Below are 19,761 nucleotides of genomic sequence, written 5' to 3'. Positions count from 1 at the left end.
ACGAAATCATTAAGCGTTACAGATTAAGCAGCTACGCAATATTACAGTTACTGGAAGAAATCAAAGATGACATTGAATCTCAGACTCAGCGTTCACATTCCATTCCAGCAGTTGTTAAACTCCTCGCTACATTACAATTATTGGCATCAGGATCATTTCAAACAGTCATAGCATGATGGAAAGAGAGGAGGAGACCCATTCAATTGCGCGCTTAAATACGTGCAATTTATGGTATAGTAGGTGGGGACAGGCATTACCTGATGAATTGCAGGTTTGGTACATAACACGCACACTGCGGTTTCACATCAAGTGCTTTCTGCGCCTTGGCCATGCCGCTATTAACGCTGCGTTCGCAAATGTACGTACATCTGGCCCTTAGAATCAGACAGAACAGGTGTGTTTTTATGTTGCTAGGCAACCACCAAATCAGCTGTCCTGTCAGTCTAATCAAAGATTATAGCACGAGCGCTCTAGAATCTTTGGTTCACTGTTAAGTAAACATCTTTATTGCCACACTAACTTGCATCCAGGCCTGCTGCTTTTTGTTAACATTGTGGTAGTTGCTGTTCGTGAAGTCATACAGATCCTTGTAACCCGCGACAGCCACCACAATGTTTCTCCTCCATCAGTGCAGTTTCCGGATGTTCCAAGCAACTGTAAACTTCCGTCACCACAACAGAAGACCCGCCTCTCCATTCATTCGATAGGACAATAAAATTAAATGTGAATGACGTCAGGCACTTTTCTTCTCAGAGTTTAATTTTTCAACTTCAGGCGCTCAGAGCGCTCCAACAAAAACACAAGGCGCAGCAGGAGGTTAAAATGCGAGACACTCGGGGCGCATAAAAAGCGAGCAAAACGCTAAATGCCAATAGAAACCGATTTTAAAAAGACGCCTCTTACAAAAAAAAAAAAACGCGTTCTGTCTTATTTTGCTGTGTGAACGAACATTGTGATTCTTCATTTAGTGCTACATACATAAATACCTCATTATGCCAAATTAGAATTGAGTTTCCCACAATGCACTGTGATGACATGTTAAGTGCAGAAACAGACTAGTTCAGCTGTATTATGGAACACATCCGCAGTCTGCTCACGTTGCCATGTAAGAGAAAGAGAGAGAGAGAGAGAGAGAGAGAGAGAGAGAGAGAGTCATGTGCCAGTAACACATCTCAGTTCATTCTTACAGCTTCTATTGGATCATTGGCAGGCCACATGTGCCCCACTGCAGATGGTGCAATTACTATGAAAGCACACACACAGTTACAGACGCAAATTTGACAGAAAGATTTGACACATGCATGCCCAAGTAGCCTATACAAAATGATTATAGATGAATACCCGTGCAGTCGTAATGATTCCCGCATGATTATCACACTAACAACCCTGTTATGCATACCACATAATGCATAACAGGTCGCTGTATCTATCTCATATGTTTACATTATGTTCAGCAGCAATTTTTACTCTCCAACAAGCTAATTCCAGAGAGGAGTGCATGGCTTTCTGCAAATAGTATTTTCACACCGGAATGCTCCTCTCACCCTTGGCTAATCAGTGAGCATGTGTCTAAAAGCTAGATAAAGCTATTACAACACCAGGTCTAAAAACAGCTGAGAAGAAATATGTTTCACTGGTGGCGGACTGGGCATGGGCCAACTGGAGAGCAATCTGTGCAGTGCCACACACACACACACACACACACACACACACACACACACACACACACACACAAACTGCCACCAAGATACCTCAGAGGTGTTAAAGTATTACTTTTGTTGTGGAGAAAGAGCTATCGCACTGTGAAGAGGGGGTACAAAAGGGACACGATCCTGCAATTTTATATGCTTGGGAACATGTTCCGATCTCACTTTGCCCTCTCTATAGGGCTCTGCATTTTACTGCCACCACGCTTCAAACTTCTCTCCGTAAAGCCAGAGACAGCAAGACTATCTCCATCACCTTCACGCTGAGCGATGTCAGGCAGAGAAGCAGAAACACGTTTAACAAAGGCCTCGCTTGCACTCTCTCACTCCTGTCCTCGGTTTCTCTGCCACTTTCTTTTGCTTCCCCCAACTGCTGTCTTTTCCCGCAGTGCATACTTTTCCAATAGGCCTTTTCCTATACCTTTTCCCTCTTGGCTCCAACACATCTAAATATAACCAGCCTCAGAGAGAGCTGTAGCTGATAACGAGTTGTAAGAACAGCCGAAGTGGAAGACTGCGAATGATCCCTTTTTAATATTTACCCACCGCAGCCTAGATTCTTAAACGAAATTGAATCATCCTACATCCTACTGAGGCACAACTATCCTGCAACGAAAGATGAAAGAAGAGTATGAAACCCAAAGTGGACTTTAAAACTTATTAGACAGCACAAATTCTGAAATTTAATGACCAGCGGAGTAGCAACATTCACCTCACACTTTTAGAAAGTACTACATTTGCCCTTCCCTACTTTATGGGAGAAAATCATTATGTTTATGAGGTCAATTATTAAAAAATAATTTCTGCTAATTCAAATAACGCTGAAATTAAGTAAAATATCATTATTAAATGTCTGAATGTATAACTTAAATAGCATAAGTTTAAGTAGCAGTTCTAAACGTACTAAAAGTAAAACTGAAAAAAAAAACGAAAGCTAAATGACAAAAAATGACAAAAACAAATAACCAAATATGCAAGAACTTAAACTAAAATTTAAATGAAAACTTACAATATAAAAATAAAAGCTAATTCAAAATACAAAATAAAAACTGTAAAGTATATCAATAATAGTAAAATAACACTGAAGCACAACCGGCCAAGAAACTCAACTCAACTCCAACAGGAAAAAATAATTATAAGTAGATGCTATGTTTGCATTGTATCACCATAACATAATAATTGAATTAAACTAACAACTATTACATAAGTTCATCCAGATCTTCTTGAAATCTTCATTTTAAATGATGTGACTTTTAAGCCTATGACCCTCAGCTATTCCAAGATCATGTGCCTCTTTAAACCATGTGTATATCTTTATTACATGTGTGGGAGGCTGAATATAAAACAGGAGGTCATAAAGATATTCTGTAATCAAAACCATCCACCATTTAATGAAAAATGAACGACTTACCCAGCACTCCCAGCCTATAATTCAGGGTCACCACGATGACATTTCCATAGCTGGCCAGAATGCTGCCGTCAATCATATTCCCTGTTCCTTCCATGTAGGATCCACCATGGATGTACACCATCACAGGTCTCAGCCCGTTCTCATCATGGATGTCTGCAAGAAAGAAAGAAAAAATAATCTGGACAAACTATAAACATTGTATATCTGTGGGATGACCGAACAACCTTTTTTTGTCCAACTAATAGTGACAGATTTTCTCAGTAAACGAACATCAGTAGAAAACATAGGCTTTACACTTTGACAAGAAAATCCAATAGCGCGATCCCAAATGAGAAGATCAGACAAATGTTTCAAAATAAATTGCTTCTTTATACCATTACCACGCTGCATTTTCATTGGAACTAATCCCACCTCAGCAAGATTCACCTCAAGATGTGTCTCATGCACAGGGAAGTCCGTAATTGCTGCGGATGAGTTGGTTATTTGTGGGGTTCTCTTGTTCTGATTAAAGCCCCTGATTAGTACACGTGTAGGAGGCTGATTATAAAACAGGAGACATGAAGCCCAAGGATGAGGAAGTCTTTGATAGCAATTCACAAATTGCAGGCAGGCTTACCCAGACAATAGATTTTTCACATCAGATATTTACTGGTCTTGAACAGGACACACTGAGAGTTTCTAGACGATTGTGCTTACTGCATAGGTTGAACATTAATATCAATTAATGTATTCTAATGGAAACTGTAAACAACAAAATATACAAATGTTTCTCTTCAACTTAGGCCACTTCTTTTGGCGCAGCGGTTGATGTTGATGTAAAACATATTTATATTTTTTTGGTCACACTTTAGATAAGAATCCGATTCTGACTATTAACTATGACTTTTTTCTCAACGAACTCCTAATTACTGCTTAATTTTAATAGTTAGTAAGGTAGTTGATAAGTTTAGGTATTGGGTAGGATTAAGGGATGTAGAATATGGTCATGCAGAATAAGGTATTAATATGTGCGTTATAAGTACTAATAAACAGTAATATCCTAGAAAAATGCATGCTAATAAGCAACTAATTTTAAAACTTTTTTGCAATTAATTTTCTTATTCAACACCATGGTGTTACACTTATTTAGTTGTGTTGGTTCTTAGTTTTGTTTCACAGTTTAACTGCACAGTTGAAGAAACACTCATACTTAACAACTGACAATTGATTCAAAGCTTCCTCAAAGAATACTACTACTACTAATAATAATAATAAAAATGACTGGTATCAAACAAGCCTTAACATATTTTTATTTTATTATTTTTATGAGGGAGAATAACTAGTGCATCTTTAATTAAGTGTGTTTTAATGCTCTGTGGTTTGCACTGTTGGTTATTAGAGCAATGTGTATGCAGTACTAATATATCAAATAGCTTCCTCAGCCCGCTCAAAACAGCTGATGGAATGAGAGCTAATGGCATCAAAAAGGGGTTATGACATTCGGTATGTGTGCCTGCGTCTGTTAGCATCCACCTCTGTAAACATACTCACTGCAAACAGCCTCCTCTCAGTGGGAGTGGTATATCTGCATTAGAAACGCCCTGGCTGGCTTCTCAGACTGGAGTGGAGTCCAACAGGGGACAGCGTAAGTAATTGGTATTCAGCCAAAGCCACCTCACTGTACTTTGATTATTGGTTTCTGTTGCATATGGCTTCATTAACTGCGTAGAGGTGATGCACAAACACTAACACATAGACACGAACACACACACACACACACACACACAGCGTGGTCTGCTGCAGAGCTGGCACAATCCTAGAGCGCCTGTGGGCAGGCGAGCAGAATTAACGGCAAGTCTGTGTATCGTTCTCCCCGCAAAGAAAAACAGAGAGAACAAGAGAGAGGGGAACAGTGAGAGAGAGAGAAAGAGAGGGAGAGGTGGAAAACAACCCGTCGTGACAGGTGATTAATCTCGGTCGGGTTCTGAGTGGGCGCCAGGCAGTGCACTAATGCGAGTGCATCTATTTTGCAGCTCTTTGCTGGTGTACAACTTTCAGCGTTGCAGCGCCTTTATTGCGCTGGACCATCAGCAAGGCCAGAACCTCTTGTATAACATTCTGCCTCTCAACCAGGCAGACTAATAGCTGCGCACGGGATTCTAGTTTAGTGGAGATGTTACACAAGCTTTGTGTTGATGTTTTACCCTTTTACACTGGTCTAGGATTACCTATCCTGACCCGAAATCGCAAGAAAGCCCATTACTACCAACGCAGGCAAGAGCATACCACCCACAGCTTTGGAAACCTCTATTATGGTGAATCTTAACTGGCAAACTGGAGCCAGTAGAAGTACTTTAGGTACTGATTTCATGGGCTCTTTCCAAGAAAACAATTTAAATCATTCATCTCCACAGCTATTGGAAGGAGAACAATCCAGAAACGCATTACGAGAATGGAGTGCTGCCATGAACTTGTCTAGAGTAGATGCCGATACACATCTTAAGGCTCTTCACAGCAACCTCATAGATCAAGGAGACATATTGGATGGGCTGTTACTGTAGCTGAGAAGGAAGCACATCTATGCACATTTTGCATCCCAGGTGTGTAGAAACTCAACTGGCATTGGAGATTTGCGAAGTTGGCAAACATTTGAGCTCTTGGGAATGATGAAGAGGGAAGAGTTACGGGCCGTTCACAGAACGTTCACACTCAGGTTGTTAATGTGGTGCTATTCAATTTGAGCAACACTTTTAGCTTATACATTGTCTTGACAATCTATAGAAATGCATAATAAAAAGCTGATAATTTCATATAACTTTTACTGTTGTATGGTCTTTTACTACCACTTTTAGTCTAACTTTTATAACTTTTCGTATTGCAAGTCCACGGAAAATTTTCACTCTACAAAAATTCATAAAGAAATCATACAAGTAATCCATGTAGACAAAGAGGTTGCATAGCGGATGTCAGTTAAGATAACAGATTTTATTTATTTGTTTATTGTAGAATAAAGTTTTTCCCCTTATTAGTTTTAGAGAAACAAGTTTTTTTTTCTTCTATTAGACAACTTAACTCTGCCACAACTTAATAATGTTGATTTTATTATGCACTTTATTTCATTATCCAGTAACACAATTAGGCTACTAAATGAATACCTGGAATACTATTTTTGTTAATAATATGTATTTTACTACGCTTATGTCTTCCTTGTGTTGACACAGTAGTAATAGTAATAATACAGTAAGAGGCTCTACAAATTATCCGATATGTCACAAATGCTTCAGATTGGTCATCATGTATGGAAGCTTTCCGCCACTGAATAAAACATAAAAAAGGTAATTGCAACTTTTTACATCTCGCAATTCTGACTGATTGCATGATATAAAGTCACAATTGAGTCAGTATTGTTTCATCAGAATCAGACTTTATAACTTGCAAATTGCAAGTTTATATCACAAATCTGAAAAAAAAGAAGTCAAAAATACAAGGTTTAAACTCGAAAATGCGAGAAAAAAGTCTGAAATGAAGCTCTAGCGCAAGTTCTGCCGGGAAGACTAAATTGTTACGTAACTTATTACCTTCTCATATATCCAATCATATCCTAATACTTTTGGTATAAAAGGTTGGTACTTACACACGTTTGAGTTCGCAGATGCTGTCGCTCCATTCACCTCCACCCTCCCCACCACATCCAAGATGGGACCTTCCCTTCATCTTCCCTAACACCACCAAGACGGGTCCTTCCCTCCATCCTCCACATAACACCAAGATGTCTCTCCTCCATCCACCCCACCACCACCAGATGGCCCCTTCCCTTACTTTGCAGGGGGTTGGCTGCGCCCCTGCCTTCGTCTTCAGGCAGGATATGCAGAGTCTGAACCCTAGGATTGCAAGCTACGGACGGGGCCTACGCCAAAGAACTTGATTGCTTGCTGAGCTCTTAATAAATGTTAATTGTCACAGTATTTATTCTCCCGAGTCTTTCTGGTAGAATTGTAAGTCATAATGAAATGTTTAAGAGTGTAAGTAATACCTCACAATGCTGACATTAAAACTCGCAATTGCAAATTTATATCTTGCAATTGTGAGAAAAAAAGTCAAAATGTTGAGTTTATATTAAACAATTGTGAGGAAGAAAGTCAATAAAAAGTGACAATTATCTTAATTTTTTTAAATCTGTGGCAGAAACAAGCTTACCTGACAGCTCCCTCCAATTTACATAATTTGTATGTATTCAACATTTCTCCTTGATTGTTCTTTACTGTTAAGGTAAATTAACTTAGCAGGTGCCCCGTGGTTAAAGGTGTGTAAGGGTCATCTGCCATACTAACCTTAAGTAACATGCAACCAAAACATCTTTAATTTGGTGTTGGCAAGATGCAACATAACCGCTGAAGATATCCTTCTAAACAGGCACTTGCACAGATAGACCTTAAGTGGTGCTCAAGCACATTAACCATTTGGCCTCTAACAATATAAGTGCCCTTTTTTATAGAATTGTTTGTTTAAATTTGGCCTGTTGAATTAATGATCATTTTTCAAACAATTCTCACTGTGTGCCCGACAACTTATTCTTCATAATTCTGCGAGACCGCACAAGCCCCTCCCACTCAACCAAAGCACTCTGCAATCAACCAAAATTTATAGAAAATGACACTAAACTTTAAGATATTAATTTGCTCTTGTATGAGTTCTTGTATGTTGTGTTAATAACATAATATAGTTAAGCAATATCACACAAGCAAGAGTGCTATTTTCTGAAATAGCCTATCAGCACGATTACAAAATGTGATATTCGTTTTATACAACAGTTCAATAAACAATAAAATAAAGGTTTAAATAAAAGTTGAATATATTAATTTTTAGACACAAAATTGTCAATGTTGACTGTTTTTGCTCTTTTTTTTGCCAGTGAAAATAGTTCCAAACAAAGAAGAAATGTTGTGTCTCCCAGTCCCAGAAGCCTAGTGGCAGTGTTTCGTTCTTGAACGATTCACTGTTTTTGAATGAATCAGGTGAGTCAATTATTCAACGACCCATTCACAAAGTTAATGAACACTGGCTTCTTTCATGAATGAATCAGCTGTTTTTAACGACTCAGTAGAATGAATGATTCTCTGTTTAGTTTCATATATAATAGTATCATTTATTTATTTTTCCCAACATTTCATATTTCTAATATTTGAAACGTTATTTTTAGATATTATAAATAAAACTCATAAAATGTTAACACTTTTTAGGCAATTGCAGTGTAAATGGATTTTGATAAATGGTAAGATGTATTTTGTTGATACTGATATCATACATTGGTTTATAATGTATAGTGTTAAATAGTATAATTAATAAAAAGAGGATCAACATGTAACTTTACTTTTTTTATACATAATTTCAAGAGGGGTCCCCTTTTTTGTCTTGAGTACCTGCCCCCAAAAATGTGTGCACAGCCCAGGTAAATGCAAGAACATGTCCTGTGTGATCAGCCATGTATGCATCCACTCTGACACCATCCTGGCCAGAGTTTCGCCACTTAGACGTTATACAAGTTCCCTTTCTGGTTTTATCTGTGGAACTGTGCTGTGACAAGGAAAGGCAGGTAAAGGCAATGAGAGAACATGAAAGACAGAAATAAAATAAAAGGGAATGAGAGAGAAAAGAGAGAGCAAGAGTGTCAAAGAGATAGAGAGAAAGAGGAGGGAGGAAGGACCGAAAGGAGAGAGTGAGTGGGGGTGACTCCGCAGTGCACACACCCTGGACATTCATCATTGCCAGGACAGGCCGAGGAGGATAATATATTCCCTCATGTGCTGCACAGCACTGCACACATTACTCATCTTTATACAGAGCAAGAAAGAGAGAGAAAGAGCTGAATTCTTCATTAGACTCAACAGTTCTTATTAAAGAAATAGTTCACCCAAAAAAAGAAAATGATGTCATAATTTGCTCACCCTCATGTCTTCCTAAACCTGTATGACTTCTGTGCAACACATGTGATATTTACCAGTATGTACTATTAACTCTTTTCCAGAAAGCGTCCACCGAGCTTTCAGGCTTCAAAATGGACACAAAATATCTATATATACAGAAGTTATATATGTGTGTGTGTGTGTGTGTGTGTGTGTGTGTGTGTGTGTGTGTGTGTGTGTGTGTGTGTGTGTGTGTGTGTGTGTGTTGTATATAGCCTTATTATCAAATATATTATTTTCTTAACACATAAAACAAAAATTAAAAAACAAAGTCATACTGGTTTGGATAGGTCAAAAAATAATGACATAATTGTTATTTTTCTGGATAATCTATTCAAGTGTTAGTAGGGTAAGATGGCTGTTAATGACCATGCAGTCTGTACAATGCTGAGCTGTTCAGTCAGTCTGTTCAGCTGTAACACAGATTTGTAATGCACAGCAATACAGGGTAGGCACGCAAGCAAAAACTTGGCTGTAATATGTCATTAAAGACAATTGTATGCCGATTATTGGCCTCACATCAAGCTGAAGTCAACTGTGGCTTCTGGACATGTACCGTATTTGATATTCATGTACTGCTACTGGGTCTCAAATGTAAGCTTTCAACATCAACCTTTAATAAAGCTGTTAAAGTAATGCCGTAGGCCCTCCATTCAGAGGCCATGTTAACCAATTAAGGCATGGTTGACAAGTAATATTCTTGCACTCATTCATTTCAAAACAAAAGCTTTTTTTTCCTCTGTACAGACCTAGTCTAAAAGAGTGTCATCCTTTTAACGGGACTACAGACAGAGAGAGCAGCTTTCTCTTTCATTTTTATGCATTTAAAGAGTCTTTCTGGGTGAGTTTTAAAGGTGTCAGGAAATTGCGGAGGCTGGTGCATTGCTGTAGGGTGATTTTGCAGGGGAGTCTTATGGCATAGGTACAACCTCAAGGGAGCCAGGAAGAGTAATTCATCGCCACTGCAGATGTTCATACAGACAGAGAGCATCGATCCTGCCCTTCTGAAAACACCATCTTCGTCTCTTCAGCACAAGAAGTGTTTGGCGGAGGTACTTACAAGACTCAAGACTTTTTAAAGTAGCCTGATTTAAAAATGAGTGTTAACTATTAATTATGAGTATGTTAATATCCCATCTGGATAACTCAGTTAAAAGTCCAGGGGTATTTATAATATAGTTGATATTTTTATTATTATACATTTTTCTTTAATTACCAATTCAATATTTTTTTTTCCTAAATCAGGTAAAAGTTACATAATTCCTTAAAGGAACACTCCGACTTTTTGGGACTTTATCCTATTCACCTTATCCCCCAGAGTTAGATAAGTCCATACATACCTTTTTCATCTCCGTGCGTGCTATGAGTCTGTTTGACGCACCCACCGCTAGCCTAGCTTAGCACAAAGACTGGATGTAAATGGTTGCAGCTAGCATACTAATCCAAATAAGTGACAAAATAACGCAAACATTTTCCTATTTACATGTTGTGATTTGTATAGTCACAGAGTGTACAAAAAAACAAAGTCAAATGAGACACAGACATATTTTAACCGTATAAATACTGGGAACTATATTCTCTGAAGGCGAAGCACTGCTACTTGGGCGGAGTGATAACCGCAGCACCTGAGACGCGCCGTGGTGAGGAGCAGAGAGTTCGTTCAGAGCGTGTCTCAGGTGCGCTGCGGTTATCACTCCGCCCTATATTCAGGGAATATAGTTCCCAGTATTTATACGGTTAAAATATGTCTGTGTTTCATGTGACTTTGTTTTTTGCACACTCTGTGACTATACAAATCACAACATGTAAATAGGAAAATGTTTGCGTTATTTTGTCACTTATTTGGATTAGTATGCTAGCTGCAACCATTTACATCCAGTCTTTGTGCTAAGCTAGGCTAGCGATGGGTGCGTCAAACAGACTTATAGCACGCACGGAGATGAAAAAGGTATGTATGGACTTATCTAACTCTGGGGGATACGTTGAATAGGCTAAAGTCCCAAAAAGTCGGAGTGTTCCTTTAACATTGGAACAAGTTTAAGTTATACACCACATGAGGACATTATGATTTTTGGAAGCTACATTAAAAGAATTGTTCACCCCAAAGTTTGGTCATTAATTTACTCAAACTTATGTTGTTCCAAACCTGAATATGAAGATGTTTTGAGAAATATCAAATTTTTCTTTTTTTTCTTCTTCTCCATATAATGAAAGTCAATGGCATCCAAAACGTGTTTCATGAGTTCACATTTACAAATAATCAGATCAGAGTAAAGTAAAGTAGTGTGCGTATTTGCAGTGCTGTCGGAGAGGCTCCAAGTTTGGAATTTGGCCCGAACCCAGATTACTAACCCCATATTTCTGGTTAGGAAAGTAACCAGACGAGTGTGAGGAGACGGGGTGGTAGAGGGATGCTGAAAACTGTCGAGGAACATAGGCGAGTCGACTGCGTATATAAATAGGCCTTCACTTATTTTGCTGATTGGGTAGACATGTTGATTACTGATTGTTGACAGCAGGTTGGAATGACGTGATGATTGGAATGATGATTATTGGAATGCGTGATGATTGGATAGATAATTAAAATGTGTTCCTCCCAACCTTGGTAATACAACATAATGTGTGTGCTCCTCAGAAGAAAGTCATATAGATTTTAAAGGGGCCTTTCACAAGATGTAAAATAAATCTCTGATGTCCCAAGAGTGTGTGTGTGAAGTTTTAGCACAAAATACCCCACAGATATTTGTATATAGCATGTTAAAGTTGTCACTTTTTGAGGGTTTGCAAAAATGCACCGTTTTGTGCCTGGCCCTTTAAATGCAAATGAGCTGCTGCAGAGGGCGGGGTTTCAAGAGCTCATGTGTTAGCAGCTGCAATTACCTCACGCATTTACTCTAAAATTACAGAAAAAGTGACAACATGTAGAATGCAACAGGACGTCTCTGAATGGTTAGTTGATGAATTTATGTTGCTGATGTGGAGTTAACTATCTTCAATTAGGATATTCTGTCATGATAATCTATAAATCGCTCATATAGGAACTGTTGTGAGATACACACAGAGTGACTTTCTATTGCATGTGAAAAGATGGATGCTAAAGTTTGAGCTGACTCACAGATGTACTCTAATACAACAACTTTTCCTCTTCTCAACATGGACTGCGTGTTCCGGGGGCGGGGTTTATGTACATTTTAGGCTTACTGATGTCACTAACCCGGGAGGAATGTCGTGTAGTCCCTACCAGCCGTTTTGTCCTTTGCTTTGAACTTTGAACATTGTAACTTTGCAGATGTTGTTTATGCTCAAACAGCAACATTTCACACTAACTAAAGTTAGAAAAGTGAAATCATACTCAACCACCCCTTTAAAATGACATGAGGGTGAATGAATTATGAGATAAATTTAATTGTTGGGTGAACCATCCCTTTTTTATCTCAACTTAACCCTACCGTCCCATTTAGCGGACCAATGTCACACTACAGATTTTACTGTTAACATTATGTGATTACACAGGTCACAGGAGTAACAGCTATTTCAACAAAATTTGTGAGAAATGGTATTCAAATAACTGAACCTGAAAAAAGAGCAAAAATAAGATCTTCGAAAAATGTTTCTTGTAGTATTTCCCCAGCTATCTACAGACACATGTTATCTCTCTACCATACTAATACAGGTATCAGAGGGCAATCAAAAAGTACAACATGTCTGGACAGGAACAATCAATGATCGTACACATCACTCAGAGATCATGACAGCTGCAGACTCCTCGCCAGCCACAAACCACAGTGAGATCCACTGCAGCAATTTATCAGACGTGTCAAGAGCTACCTGAAGAGAACAACACATCCTGTGCCCAATATATATCAATTAAATTACCATATGCTCTATGTTGCTTATGTGACGTATATAACATATTTCACTGCTTTCATTCACACGGCTCTACCCTTTCTCAGCATTACAATGCATCATGTTTTAAAGTGCTATTTGTCCAAGTCTAATGGGATGCAAAAGAGCAAGCTATTAATATTAGAGTGAGAAGAGTTTCTTCAACCCAGCATCTAACAGGAGTTACAATTGAACAGATTTCCACTGTCAAAACAACACAGGTTAGTGTTCATGCTTCACCGGGCAATGAAGGAAAAACAATAGCAAAACTGAGAAAAAACATGACTGTTTAATAATTTCTTTGCGGAGAAGAGGGAAAAAAGCATGCAGGCGTTCGTCAACCGTCTTTCACTTTGCAGCACTGGGAGAAGGTAATGTTTATGTGAGAACAAGTGTTATTTTATGGATGTTATTGAATTTTCTGCACAGGCAAACGTTAGCCTTTTCACACAGCCCTTCAGCTCTGTGCTAGGAATCTCCAAAGAGGAAAGAGGTGTCAAAAAGGGGTCCAAGGTGTGCTTTATGATGGTGTGCTTCAATGGCCAAAACAGTTAAAAACAAAATTAAATTAAATTAAAGAATTCATTACAGAAAAAAAAAAAATGCTTTCATGCAAGCTTCAGGCTGGAATCTCTATTGTTGGGAAAAAGATGGGGAAAAATACCTTTATTTTCGCCACCCTCATTATTGGTGAAATCATCGCCTTTGACTGTGTTGGCTCCTACTGTCAACAACAGGGGAAAGGTAAAGAGGATAAATGGGGGAACAGATTTTAAAACAGCAGCTTACAAATTAAACGGAAATCATTATATAAATCTGGTAGAACAACTACTCTAACACATTGAGTATTAATAATTGGGGCTTTAAGTGAATAAATGCTGTACTTTTTAAGATAATTACAAACATTATTTTCCTATTAAAACATAAAAACAATACTTATTAGTCTTGCATTGTGCTGTGTAAATGAGGGGGAAGAATAAAGTGTCTATGCCACAAAAAAAAACTTGTATCAAAATTTTATCAAATGCAAAATGAGCATCAGTTGTTTCTGTAAATGACCTTGGCTCATACATATACAGCATTGTGTGTTAACATTGGCTCACACTGAGAGATCATGCAGGTTCCAATATTTCTTCTGTTAACAGAGGATTGTGGGATGTCAAGCTGTATAAACAAAAGCAAGTAGCATGTAAATCACTAGAGTGTGAACAACACACCCACCATGCTGGGTCATAAGCATTACACCACAGGGATTATGAGGTTGGACTGTAGAACATCACGTGTAATAACTGAATAATTATACATTTCATATTTGTTTTCTTTTATTTTTGTCTTAGTTTGTGTTTAGCACAAAATGTATTTTTTAATAATGCACCACAGTCATTTTTCAGCTAATTGGATTTTGTATTATTATTATTTATATGTGTAGCTTATAAAATTATGAATAAATAAAACCAGTGAAAGGTACAGTAGTGCTGAATTTAAGAACAGGGTTTCCTGGCATGATATAGTTGGATGCCCAATGATTAGCTACTTTGCTAGTCTGCATTTTCACTCTCTTTTCCTCTATGAATGATGACTCTAACCGTAAATGTCAAGTATTAAAAGAGAGAGAGAGAGAGAGAGAGAGAGAGAGAGAGAGAGAGAGAGAGAGAGAGAGAGAGAGAGAGAGAGAGAGGATTTCCAGCTGAGATACGAGTTCACAAAGATTGTGCTTTTACAAAATTACAAATCCTACAGTAAAATTGTATTTAGGTACTAAAAATTTGTTAGCACATGTCAATCCCCACATTTAGATATTGTATTTTACGTGACATGGTATTGGAATCATTATTTAGCTCTAAGAACTATCAATATTCAGTCTTATATCAAATTGAATGATATTCTCTTGCATTATTTCTCTGCATTGTGCCTTCCATTTTTCCTTCTTGTAATAAGATGTTTTGTTCCTGCTGATGAAAAGTAGCCCTACAGCATGATGCTTCCATCGCCATATTTCATTGTAGATGTAGTGTGTATTGTTAGGTTTGCACCACACGGATCTATTTGACTTCTAGCTAAACAGCTCTGTCCTGGGCTCTAAATCTTTCCCATCACCACTGCATCACTGTTATGAATTTTGGCAAACTCCAGAGATCCTTTTACATGGTTCTTTCTGTGTAAAGACTTCTTTTGTACCACCCTCCTAAAGAGGCTTGTATTATACAAAGCTCTGCTATGGTGCAGCTTTATGTGTTCCCTGCAGCCACAAAAGTGAACGTTGTATGGCTTCAGAATAACAAATGACAGCTTTGCTATCTGAGCCAAATTATATACAGATAGGGGTTGGGAATGGGTTAACATGAGTAGATGTAAATTCACTTATATTAACAACGGTAACATCTACAAAGGCCGAGAGATCTCAGCGCTCTACAACTGAAGAAAACACATGCAAATTAGTAAAAAACACCAAAAAGGAAAACATATTTATCAGTTCGACAACACGTGCTGCAAAGACTCACAACGCAACCAAATACAGAAACGCGCTGCAAATACTCAAAACGCACATACGATCTGAACGTTAATATGAACAAAAAAATTACCTTTCAGGTCATTAACGACACCACTGACGAGTAGACATTGAACAATAAGCATGTCCCAGAGGTTCGTCACTTCGGGGTCACCTTGAAACATTTCAGTTGTGGTCTGTGCTATTTTCTGTGCGTTTTAATGAAGTTGGTTGCATTAAACACTTGCAGCACATGTGCTGTCTAACTGATGAAGATGTTTTCTTAATTTGTTGTTTTTTCTAATTGTGCAACTGTCAAAGGCCAGTAAGAGTTGTGTGTGTAAACCTCACTCCTCTGATCTCAAGAGGCGACACTGAACAAAAATAACCAAATTCATAATTCAAGAACTGTACATAAATTAATTAATATTCATTCCCGTATTGGTTTGTCATACATGTTTAATGCTAAACTTTTAATGTGAGGTTACTGTGATTTTTTAAATTTGTTTTTTTTTTATTTGTTTGGTCAGCAGCCATATCACCCTGTAGCCCAAGACTGTTACCCACTGAAGCTAAGCAGGGCTGAGCCTGGTCAGTACCTGGATGGGAGACCTCCTGGGAAAACCAGGTTGCTGCTGGAATAGGTGTTAGTGAGGCCAGCAGGGGGCGCTCACCCTGTGGTCTGTGTGGGTCCTAACGCCCCAGTATAGTGACGGGGACACTGTACTGTTCAGCATAAAAGACTTAAAGCTGCACAGAGAGTTCCATCATAACAAGTCTGTACATGACATTAATTATATTAGATAATTGTCAAATGTAATCTGGCAACACTTCAGAACTAATATAAAAAATGACAATACTTAGGTTCATTGCTTAATTTAGTCAACATTCATGTTTTGATTGATACATTTTCAGATTATATTGTGACTTACATGAACTGATCTGCCAGCATCAAAAGTGTGTTAATGACTTATAAACATAACTATTATGAAGTGGTATAATCTTGTTGTGACTTCTGGCAAGGTATCACGGGCTGAAGTATTACTGATTGAAATTAATTGTAATACTACTTCTTATTTTGACACTGAAATATTAAACCAAAGCAATTGCTAACTGATATTTTCGTCAACTTTAGGTCCTCAGGGAATGTAATTGACATGTAAAGGAGGCAGTTTGTTTGTGCTGCACAATTTAAAATGACGTGCCATTTCTAGTGACAAGGGATTGTGTCAAGGACAAAACTAAATACAAGATTCCAGGAGAATAAATGTTAAAGAAGAATAATCAATCATAAAACCCATTATTCATTAAATCTAAATACTGGGTGAGATATGTCACCTTATAGTTACGCCGCAGGACTCTGCCTTGGATAAGACAAGTCTCTCTCATTTTTTTTGTTTATAACCTCCTCATTAAAGGAAGAGATAAGGCAGATTTTTAATAAAGCAAGCCCGAGGGTTTTGCACCTGTAGTGCCCTGGTGGCTCAGTAATTAAGTTGAAGGCTAACTGTCTATGTCAATATGTTCCTGGTGGAAAAGAAATTGATGATGGGCCATGCTTATTAATGATGTGAATCAAAGGATAAATAATTAAAGATTTGCTAATAATTAAACTGATTAAGTAATAATGCAATATTTAAAAGGTCCACAGAAATGCCTTTGCACCCAATTTAAGTCCTGTATTATTAAAGTTGTTCTGTATTAAAACATGTAAAACCTTCATTGCATGAAAAATATCCCAAAAGCTTATCTACTAATATAGTTTACCCAGAACTGTTGTACATCAGTAATAAAACGTTTTGATGCACACTAAATATGTAATCTATATAGTCTCCATAAAAATGACAAAATACAGAACCATGCAAATAGATTAAACTGCACCCATCTGGAAGACTGCAAGTCATTACAGTTTGTTATTTGTGAATTCAGGCTATATTGTATTCGGCTCCACAACCCTTTTTAAACTGATTCAAGTCATACACAAGTACTGTATCACATTCAATTATTTGGCATGTATGTGACAATCATGAAATGTGTCATACTCAAAACCCGCATGCACGGATAACATTTGGCATTATTGCATGCAACATTATTTAATTATGAGTCCAATTTATTTGCACATTTGGCTTTGTGTGCTAGTACATCAACAGTAATATGCCCATAAAGCTTACACACAATCTGTTTGACTGTACAAGTGATTTAGCACACTTGATCGTAGTACATCAGAGCCATGTAAATGGGCAATGCAGATACAAATATACAAAATGTGTTGTCACATGTACATGTGCATATGTGTAATTGGGTGAATTTTTTTTTTATATATATATATATATATATATATATATATATATATATATATATATATATATATATATTGACATGTGAGTGTGTATGAATGTGTCTATGAACACATGACCCCACATGATGTGTCGCCCAGCGGTGACGTTCTTTGGTTCTATGGCTCCACATACAGTTAGCCTAGTCTTTCCACTCATCTGACTTCCTACCAGAGGAGGGAGATCCACTGCCCTACACACTGCTGTGTAATCGCTCGGACACATTCCACCAACTGAAGTTTTGTGCTCTTAGCTAAGACTGGAGCACCAACGTTCCTTTCACAGATATGTTACACATTAACCTGAATTACACAGCCATACTGAAGAGTCATATGCTTAAAAAATAATGTTATTGAATATGGCAACGGTAATGTATTTGGTCTTGGGGGACTGTATCTGCTATAAGCTGTTGTTGCTGCTGTTGATTATTGCTGCAGGAGAGCAAGTACGGACTTGCTACTGCTAATAGATACACAGACATACTGTTGTGAGCACATAAGATATGCTGCTGCTCCATAAATAGAGATAGCAATGGCAGATCTAGGCAGGTGGAGCCGAGGGAGGTGGAAGGTTTCAGAGGAACTCTGATAATGCGCTGCATGGTTAGCTTACAGAAAACAACAAACCAGACTATTTAAATCACATTGGCGACAGGATCAACAGAGGCCAATCAGCTTGTGTCATGTGGTAATGATGTGCCTGTGCCCTCTAGAGTTTGATGAATAAACTAGATATTGTCACATTGATGCTAAATGGAACGCCTTGTGCTTTTCAGGAGTGTGTCAAACCGCAGTTTAGACTATACACCAGTCCTAAATAATAGCCACCAGTGCCAGGCTTAATCTGGTGCCAGTCATCAGGAAAAAACAACAACATATATGTCAAGACTGAGAATTTGATTCAGAGGAAGCAAAAGCAATTTTAACAGCTAAATGTTCATATCTATAATTTTGAAATGCTGTCAACCAAATAAAAGATTCTACACAAAACAAGACATGTCCCATTTCATAGAAATCTGAAAAATTCAGACTGAAAAATGTTCTGTGCTATTCAAGATTTTACCAATGCCAACAGAATGTGTTGATCTACAACTACAACAAACCTATGGCCAGCAAAATAGTAGATGTGCCCATTCTTATGTAGCCTATACAGTACATAGTTCGTTTTTACACTATATCACATGTCAACATACTATCCTAATACTAATCAAATACAACCTACATAAAATATGAATGAACATTAAAATATGAGTTGGGTCAAATACATATTAGCCTGAAATATCTTCTTAATAATTTTTTTTTTTAAATAAAGCTGCACAGAAAATTACCCGAAAGCGACCTTAACTAGTGCTATAAGTACACAACATATTCTAGAAATGTGTATTCACTACGCTAGAGTCGTTCAGCATTACATAAATAACTGTATAAGTGATGTTATGGTTACATTGGCTTAGACAGATTAGCTTGATGTGCTTACATAAAATTATATAATTAATGTCAAGACTGAGGAGAATTTCATTCAGAGGTCGCAAAGCATTTTTAACAGCTACATATTCATATCTATAATTTTGTAATGCTGTAAACCAAATGAAAGATACCACACAAAATAAGACATGTCCCATTTCATAACTGGAAATCCTACTTTTGTGTCACATAAAGGATTTTCAGTGCTATTCAAGATTTGTCCTGAATGCCAGTGCCAACAGAATGTTTTAAATGGTGAATGGTCCATTCTTCCGATCTGAAATGTCGAAACCCCTATACCTGCTTTCTCTGGTATCATTTTTCATTCTCAGTAGGATGAAATAACAGGGAAGAAAATTAATATTTGTCATTGCAAGCTGATTTGCACATTCTTTCATTCGTAGAATATCTTTTCAAATCAGCTTGCAATGTATTTGGTTGTCATGATAATAACATAACTTACTTACTGCTGTTCTCTCTCACTTTCTTAGTCTTAATGTCATTTGAACATCATTTAAATTCCACATTCA

The 19,761-nt window shown here is 37.6% G+C and overlaps 1 protein-coding gene across 2 annotated transcripts in view; it reads right to left on the bottom strand.

Moving 5' to 3' along the window:
• The window catches only part of nlgn4xa (neuroligin 4 X-linked a), a 105,146-nt gene that overhangs the window by 73,961 nt on the left and 11,424 nt on the right, over nt 1-19,761 (bottom strand). The window contains exons 3-4 of one of the 2 annotated variants that reach the window (XM_079615732.1): nt 13,609-13,668; nt 3,118-3,270 (exon numbers count right to left, since the gene is read on the bottom strand). In XM_079615732.1, coding sequence (XP_079471858.1) covers nt 3,118-3,270; nt 13,609-13,668 — 213 coding nt within the window. The remainder of the gene's footprint in view (nt 1-3,117; nt 3,271-13,608; nt 13,669-19,761) is intronic. The other variant, XM_079615731.1, reaches the window with a different exon arrangement.

Source organism: Phoxinus phoxinus (genome assembly GCF_949152265.1).
Source record: "Phoxinus phoxinus genome assembly, chromosome: 6".
NCBI classification, from domain to species: Eukaryota; Metazoa; Chordata; class Actinopteri; order Cypriniformes; family Leuciscidae; genus Phoxinus; species Phoxinus phoxinus.
The sequence above is the reverse complement of the archived record's forward strand: the minus strand, read 5'-3'. Positions and strand labels throughout refer to the sequence as shown.